At 36.8% G+C, this 8,225-nt stretch overlaps 1 protein-coding gene across 1 annotated transcript in view; it reads right to left on the bottom strand.

Moving 5' to 3' along the window:
- LOC113226697 (hemicentin-1-like) overlaps positions 1–8,225 on the bottom strand; it is a 160,788-nt gene that overhangs the window by 64,992 nt on the left and 87,571 nt on the right. Inside the window, exons 7-8 of the mRNA XM_026459418.1 lie at positions 7,411–7,541; positions 999–1,158 (exon numbers count right to left, since the gene is read on the bottom strand). Of these exons, the coding sequence (XP_026315203.1) occupies positions 999–1,158; positions 7,411–7,541 (291 nt within the window). The remainder of the gene's footprint in view (positions 1–998; positions 1,159–7,410; positions 7,542–8,225) is intronic.

The raw sequence follows: 8,225 nt of genomic DNA, 5'->3' as shown, positions 1-8,225 counted from the left end.
TTATAAAATCTCGTTTCAATGACTCATCGTCCAGTTAACAAGTCATTATTTTGGCCGACGCAATTGTTATTGAATATTTTGTACAAATACGATACCATTTAATAGCATCTTTCTGATTTCTGACGATTTTGAACGTATACGGGCTGTGAAAACGGCAACGACACAAATTCGCAATTTGTAAGATTTTCAGGGTGATACTTCAATGATATTTACGCTTCCATTATTACAACATACAGTTACAGTATAAAACATGAAGTAGCACACCGAGCATGACAAGATATTGCTAGCTTTGAGAAATGTGAATTATATATTTTTCTAGAGGTTGGCTAGTCAACTACTCAGTGAGAGAGAAAATTCTCAGTAGTTATTTGAAAAAAACTGTATATATAATAACAGAACAAATGTGAAGAAAAATACTGATCAACAGAAATGTACAACAGAACTAGTGCCAGTAATCGGATATTTCGACTTAAAAAAAGGAGGAGATTTTCAATTCGACTGTCTGTTCTTTTCCCTTTTCTTTTTTTTGTATGTTCCGCGATAACTCCAGCATTTGTGAACCAACAAGATTTTGATGATTCTGTTTTGTTGGATAGGGGGTACCTCAGCAATGGTCCCATTTAAATTTGAAGAAAATATTCAACCTCTAAGGGTGGCAAACTAGAGAAAAAACCGGTTTCGCGTACTTTCCGGTCCACGAAATTTTAAGCTCGGTCTTTTAGTACTCTGTATATTAATAAATAAGTCTTTCTTTGAAAAGAAAAGCTAGAGCGGTCCTGGGCGAGGCTTTGTTTAATGAACAGTTTTGCCAAGAACAGAAACTTAGTTCTCAAATCCGTGTGCAGCCTCAATCACAAATAGAAGATCAGTATCAAAAAGGTTGCAATATTACCGTACGTAACTGTTTCTACTACAGCTTAGAGTGTCATGTAAATCAAAAACCAGAACTATTTTTTTTTCAACATGAGTCCTTTGGTACCAAAAAATGAGTAACTTACATCTAATCTGAAGCGAAACAGAGTTGCTGGGAGCACTGCCCTCATTATTGTAAGCATGGCAGCTATAATCCCCTGCTGAAGTCCTGGTCACACCTTGGATGACGAGACTCTGATCGCTGAGAATGATCCCTGCACTCGCGTTGTGATGAATTTCTTGAGACTGAAAAAGACGATTTAAGTTAAAAAATTTGCAACGGTAGCTTTAAGTACATAATACGCATGATTTGATAACAACGCAATAGTTGTAGGAAAGCCATTTTTCGTGTAAAATGTGTCGATACAGCTTCGAAATCACATCGTATTTGTGCTGAATTGCTGGTATAGAAAAGAGAGAGATAGTCGAACGAACTTTCCGATTAATGTATTCTAAGTAACATTAGAAATGCTAATTGTATTAAAACATGACCTTTTCACAAGGCAAGAAGTAGTTATCGTTCAGTTAATTTATTCTCTTTGACCCTTTGATACAACATCAACCTTCGAATTTCACGCTTAATATCAATGTAAATGTTAATGATAATTTCCCGTTATCAAAATCACGTCCCATAGAGCCTGTAAACCATTTGTTATCAACAAAATCCTTTTCGCGTGGATCTTCGCTGAACAAATAACTGAAGATAGTTCTCGAAGTTGTGAGCCCATCAAATTCGATATAGCAACACTTTTTTTATTCTTATTCACTCACAAAAGTATGTATGTATCAAGTAAACTATGTCAAGGAAGTGTGTACCTATAGGGTGTTGCTTTTGTTATTGGGCTCCTTCTCTAAATAGATACGAGAAATGTGAACCACGGTTCCATGATAGATGAGCCTGCTTTCTTATGAGTCTCTAACTAGCGAATGGTATAACGCGTCGCTGCATCATCATCAACGTGTACCTATGCGAAAACCTTATTTACATTTGTTAAGGCTGAAAACATATATATGTAGTACGTGAGATAGATCTGTCACCATGACATACATTCTATTTGAAAAGACACAAGCACCTCACTTAAATCTCAAATTATTATTAACGGTGTCAATGTGCTTTGATCGAGGTTACACGCAAGATACGTAATTTTGCATAATTAATAGATTCAAGCGTTACTTTGAGGGTATCCATGTCAATGAAAATGGAAATAAATTTACTTGTTATTCCGGGAACCCGGTTAATTCGTAAAGGAAGGTTCTCAGGTTCAGGAAGGTTAATTCGTGGAGTATTTTTTTCTTCTGCCGAGTGTCGATCGATCAACAAGCCCTGAGAATGCCTCGAAGAGAGGCGAAACACGTGTCGGGTATATTTTTGGTGGTGGTATTTTTAAGTCACGCCCGAAATGGTATAGAGCTGTGCCTCCCGTAACTCTTTGTAGTGTTCCACTGAAGAGCATCACCCAATTAAAATGTTGGGTCACTGGGTCACGAATGACCTAAAAAATAATGTTGACATAGAGAGAGCGCAGAACTCAGACTGCCCGCTGCAATATGCTGGCTCGGAAGTTCGCACGCTCCTCTAACGAAGGCAAGATAATGTTCGTGACGACGGCAACGGATGGTTTCCACGCTATCCTGCGCAAGCGCACTGCGTCGCTGCTGAGCCGCTTGCTTAAATCATCCAGCATCCTGAACATCTTTACTGACCGATGGGACTCTCCGCTGCTGCACCAATAGATCCGCTTGCATGCGGACAAGCACATAGGTGTGTAGCGGTAGCGGTTGACACCCATGACTATTGTACAACAGAATTAATAATACATTTTTTGAATTTGATTTGTCATTATAGTTGTTTGTGTTATGGTGGCACGTCACATGGTTATTTTTATTTGCACATTTGATTTATTTGGCAGACAATCATCATATGTGGATAGTGTGTGTGACAAAGTTTTTGCTTTGTTTGCCTATTTGACAAATACAGCAAACGGCAAACTCGAGTTATCGCTTGCTTGTTGGTTTCTCGATGCACATCAAAGGGGCAATATGGTCACATTCATTATTTTAACTTCTAATTCAGCTCCATGTGCAGACGGTCTTATTTGTTAGTGTTACAACACCGTACATCGAAAACAAGTGACCATTGGAAGGGCCGCTATTTTATTAATTTTATACGAAGGGAGGGTGGGAGAAAAAATTCAATACAAGCTCAGCTCATTTTGCACGATTTAATCTTTACCGAGTTCGCAAAATAGCAATATACTTTACTTCCATTTTTAACCGACTTTATAAAAGGAGGAGGTTCTCGATTCGATTGTTTTTTTTGTGTATGTTTACGCAATTACTTCGACATGTGTGAACTGATTTCAAAGATTATTTTTTGTTGGAAAGAGGGTACCTCAGTAGTGATCCCATTCATATTTAAATAAAATATTCCACCTTTAAGGGTGGTACATTAGGGAATTGATCCGGATTATTGGATTTCACCCAATTTTCGTTAAACCATTTCAATAAAATTTGGCAATTAGATATAATTCAAGTTTTGGGGTCGGTTTTTTTTATAAAAAGTTATTGTAATTTTTAACTTTTATTGAAAGTAAAATTCTTCGACCCGGATGAATTCAAACCAACGTCTTCCAGCAAACCGTGCGATGCTGACTAAGCCACCTAACGAACTAGTGGACCTTACGAATTTTCGTAGTGCTTATTGCAGATCTTTATTTTGGTTTTTAAGGGCTTTTATTGCCGTAGCGACATCTGCAAGAAAACTGGCACGGTTTGTTGGAAGATCTTTAAGATGTTCGATCTTTTTTATTAATAAAAAAGTTATTATTAACATAATTTTGCGTTGACTTATAATTATTGAAAACTACGAAAAATATCACTCAAACCCAATACTACCAATTATCTATCAGTCTTATTAAAAGGGTAAATACAATAAACAGTAAGAGTTATATGTTCTTCATTATTCGGTCGGTTTTGCTCTATGGCCACTTTCTTTTATGGTAATTCGTCGCTCTGTCTTCCCTTCGCCACCTTTATTTATGTGGGACTTGGTAAATGAGCGGAATATTTATACGCCTATCAGTATTTGGGTCTAAATGTTGGTCAAGTTAAATATTCTTATCTCTCATTGTTTATTAGATTAAGTTTTCTTATTGTGAAACCATTTCATCATTTAGCATTAGGTTTAATTCTTTTAGTTAACAGTAAAGATAGTTCACCTACATACTTAAGTACCATTATTATAAGAGGTTTGACCTATTTCTGCCTCCGGTTCCGGTTTTACCTATTTCTGTTCCGGTTTGGAAGGGTAAGGGTGTTGGTGAAATTACAGGCACATGGGACTTGTTAACTTATGTCTCAGGGTGACGGGCACAGTGGCAGTGCCCCTACGATCTTTGCGATTTAAAGCTCTGAGTGGTACTGCAACTGTTAGGGATAGGCGTGTCATTTACCACCAGATGCTCGACTTGTTCGTCCCGCCAATTGGTATTAAACGCAAATCACACAACGAACGAAGCTAGCTAACTTAGTTTATCTCACGTAGTCGCATGCAACTAACTATGCCAGCTAAACTCACTAAGCTTAACTCATATATTTGCACGCAAATCTAAGCTAAGATAATACGTAGTAAGCAGTGACTATGGATACGGGCGAGGGTCAAGGGCGGCAGAAGAGCGACATAGATGTCATCGAACCTACTTACTATGAGCGTTTACTCGCTACTCTCAGACTTGAACCATCTGATGAAGCATTTAGGCGCCGGCTGAAAAAACTTTTCTTGAAAAATCCTATATATTTTCTAAATGAATTTACGGATCTACAATTGTAACGATATTGAGTATTTTCTAGTTTATTCTAATTTTTACCGCATTGACATACGTTTGTAATTTGTTATCAACTTATGACGATCCTTGATGGAGAATGATATTTGATATGTAATTTAATTTATTTATTTTATTTATTTATTAAACTTTATTGACCACAATACAAAGGGTACAAAAGGCGGACTTAATGCTAAAAGCATTCTCTACCAGTCAACCTCTGAGAAAAACGAAATTCACGAACACGGTAAATAAACAGAATATTACGGTTATATTAAAATAAATGAAACAAATTCATAATTATATATATAACAAACTAACCTAATACCTTACTTAATAATATAATACGTACACTTACATACATACAAATATACTATACATATACAAAATAATTTAATAATAATTTAATGACAACAATGTTATTTAAAATATTATTTTGAATTGTTAATTTTCTAATTATTGTGTATTTTTCTCATAATTTTCAGTTTTGTCTGACGATCTCATATTTTACATGGCTAGCGGGTTCGTTGGGTTAGTTTAGTTAGCTCGGATAGCTTAGCTCGCGGTGTGACTATGGGAGGGTTCAGGATTTCACCCAGCACACGCGGGGCACTCGTCCAGCGTGTGCTGGGTGAAATCCTGTGCCTCCGAGCGCCAGACATAGTAGCGGCTATGCTGGTGGATAAGGAGTCCCATGAGGCAGTGGTCTCCTTCTGTGAAGCGGTAATGCAGAGGTAATGGAGAGGGTCGATCCCGCTCGTTCGCGGCTGCGGCCGATCGGAGCGGGGAGAAGTATCCTAAGAGAGTTTCACCACGAAAACAATGTTCGCGGTGACAACCGAAGTATGAAAAGATGCCCCGGCTACGTAAGCTAAGCTAAGTTAGCATAGCTTCTAAGTAATGATAAAATTTAGACCTCATCCGTCCGCCGAGCTGGTTTGCCTTCTTTGATATGCAGTCATCATAATGTATTTCTTCACAGTTGGCGAGAGGTACTGCTACTAAACATTATCAAATATACTTAACTTGCAAATTAAAATCATACATGCATACCGCCATACGGATTTGTATTGCCGACCTTTTAACTGAGAAGCTTCTGTTTGAGATTCACTTATAGGTTCCAGCTAAGCATTTACGTTACCTGTCGCTTTACAAAATTACAAACGGAATTCGCTTATATGGCGTGCGAGCAATAATTTTAACAAAGTTTCTTCTAAATTTTTATTGAATTGATATTCAATTATTTTTTGTGAAATTGTTCCACTAATTTATTATAATTATTAATACAAAGATCGAACACGCGGAAAAAATTCCTTCGATCCGGCCGGATTCGAACCGACATCTTCTAGCTTACCGTGTCAGACGCTATACCAAATAAGCCACGGAACGAACCAGCGGACCTGATGAATTTTTCTATATGCTTGCGTCGTATCTTTCTATTTGGTTTTTTTCAACGACTTTTTAATCGTAGCGCCATCTATGAGAAATCTATTAAAGTTTTATCACCCAGTTAGATATCTTTACAGTTACCAGCCCTGGCGAGAGATGTCGCTATTCACTGCATTTTAAATTTTTATTGAATTGCTATTCATATATTTTTTGTGAAATTACTCCACTAGTTTGTTATAATTATTAATACAAAGATCGAGCACTCAGAAAAAATTCTTTCGATCCGGCCGGATTCGAACCGACGTTCTTTGTATTTGGTTTTTTACAACAACGACGACGACAACGACGAAAAAACCAACTATATGTTACTAGTTACCATAGCTCTATATTGCATAGTCTAAGTAAAGACGTGAATTCGAATCCCGCCAAATCGAAGGAATTTATTTGTGTTAATATTTTCTGGACTTTGGTGCTCTATCCTTTACTTAAACCAAAAAAATGTAGAGTATAGCCAATATTATCGGTGCCAAATGTATTAAATGTCACCTGTATCGTTCCCATTCATCAGAACTCCAATATGTTGTCTCTTTCTTGTAAAAACGTCACGCCAAGTAAACTAACTGAGCTCTAAACAGAACTCCAACAATTGAAGTGATCCTTATTATTTTAGGAAATTACTACCTACGTTTTTAAATTAACTAATTCTATTTCCAGACAAAATCATGTAGTTAATAGGAGGTACTAAACTCACACTATACTGAGAATATTGGTCAAAATTTTGTGCACAAACACGTTAAGCGGTTTTAGTACGTGAGTGTTACGAGTATTGAATAATTTTTAGTTTATTATGTCCCAAATATTTTTTTAAATAAAATTGAAAAAATTATTTCATATTTTTGAATAAGGATTATTTTGGCCAGAACTACCTCACATAAAGTGAGTCTCAATTTGAGTTAAGTAGATATCTTTTGATTGTTTCTTACAATATTCTACCGACATTTTTTTAACGTGTAGAGAATCAAATTTTACGTTCAGTAATGATATAATATTAAATTTTTCATATTTTGAGTTACAACACTATTGTAATAGCAGTGCGATATACAATACCGGATAATAAAATTAAAACCGATACTATAAGATCAGTGAAACCATTTATTACAGGTATAATTTATACCGGTAGTACCGGTACCGCAGTGAACTTAGTGGTACTGGTTCCTGAAAATACCGATATTTGAAACCCTGCTATAAAGAGATGCTAATGATAGATTAATAATTGGTAGTTTCTTACCCCTTTATACCAGGTAAGTCTATGTATCTTCGGATTAGCCCTGACATTGCATTCGAAGTATACGTCGTCGCCTTCCTTGATATAACCAGGGTTGAGTGTTGTACCCAGTTTCAGAGTCACTATTGGCAGATCTGAAATAGAACAATATTGTTAATTTTCGTATCTTGGACCGATGCCACACTATGCGTCGGTGGTGCGACGTGTAAGCGGTGACGCTGCGTTGTATTACGTATAAATCAGAATAACACGTCACACCACGCGTGGAAACCATTTAAAACGACACGCGGCAATGGAACGCGTGCACATCGGACAAGGGGCCAGGAACTGAAGCGGGGGAAAGGGTTCTGTGGTGTTCGTTGCGGCACCGCATTGCTGGTGTGGCACTCGGTGCGTTGAAATCATAGCCTTGCAACGACTGTCGCACCTCACTTACACGACTCTTGCTTTTATTTCAGAAATCTTACATTAATTCGTTTTTTACTGTATTTTATATAGTGGCAGTATTAATAATAATAATGGTTTATTTTCTCAACACAATGAAATAAATATACACTTATTTTGTAATAGACTAACAATTTTAAAAGTTGTAAGTTGTGAGAGACTGGAGACCGTACTTGGCAACTAAAAATGTATTATAGCTCACCAGGCCCTCGCCCTCTTAGAGTAGTAGAGAAAAGCACTATACTGTTGAGGAATAAAAATTGAAAATATTATCAATTGTACTAAAAACGTACGTGTTAATATGTGTAAGTTAAGTGTACGTAGATATGTGTGTGTGTGTGTGTGTGTGTGTGTGTGTGTGTGTGTGTGTGTGT

This window comes from Hyposmocoma kahamanoa, unplaced genomic scaffold (assembly GCF_003589595.1).
Source record: "Hyposmocoma kahamanoa isolate Upper Pololo Valley unplaced genomic scaffold, ASM358959v1 192, whole genome shotgun sequence".
NCBI lineage: Eukaryota > Metazoa > Arthropoda > Insecta > Lepidoptera > Cosmopterigidae > Hyposmocoma > Hyposmocoma kahamanoa.
The sequence above is the reverse complement of the archived record's forward strand: the minus strand, read 5'-3'. Positions and strand labels throughout refer to the sequence as shown.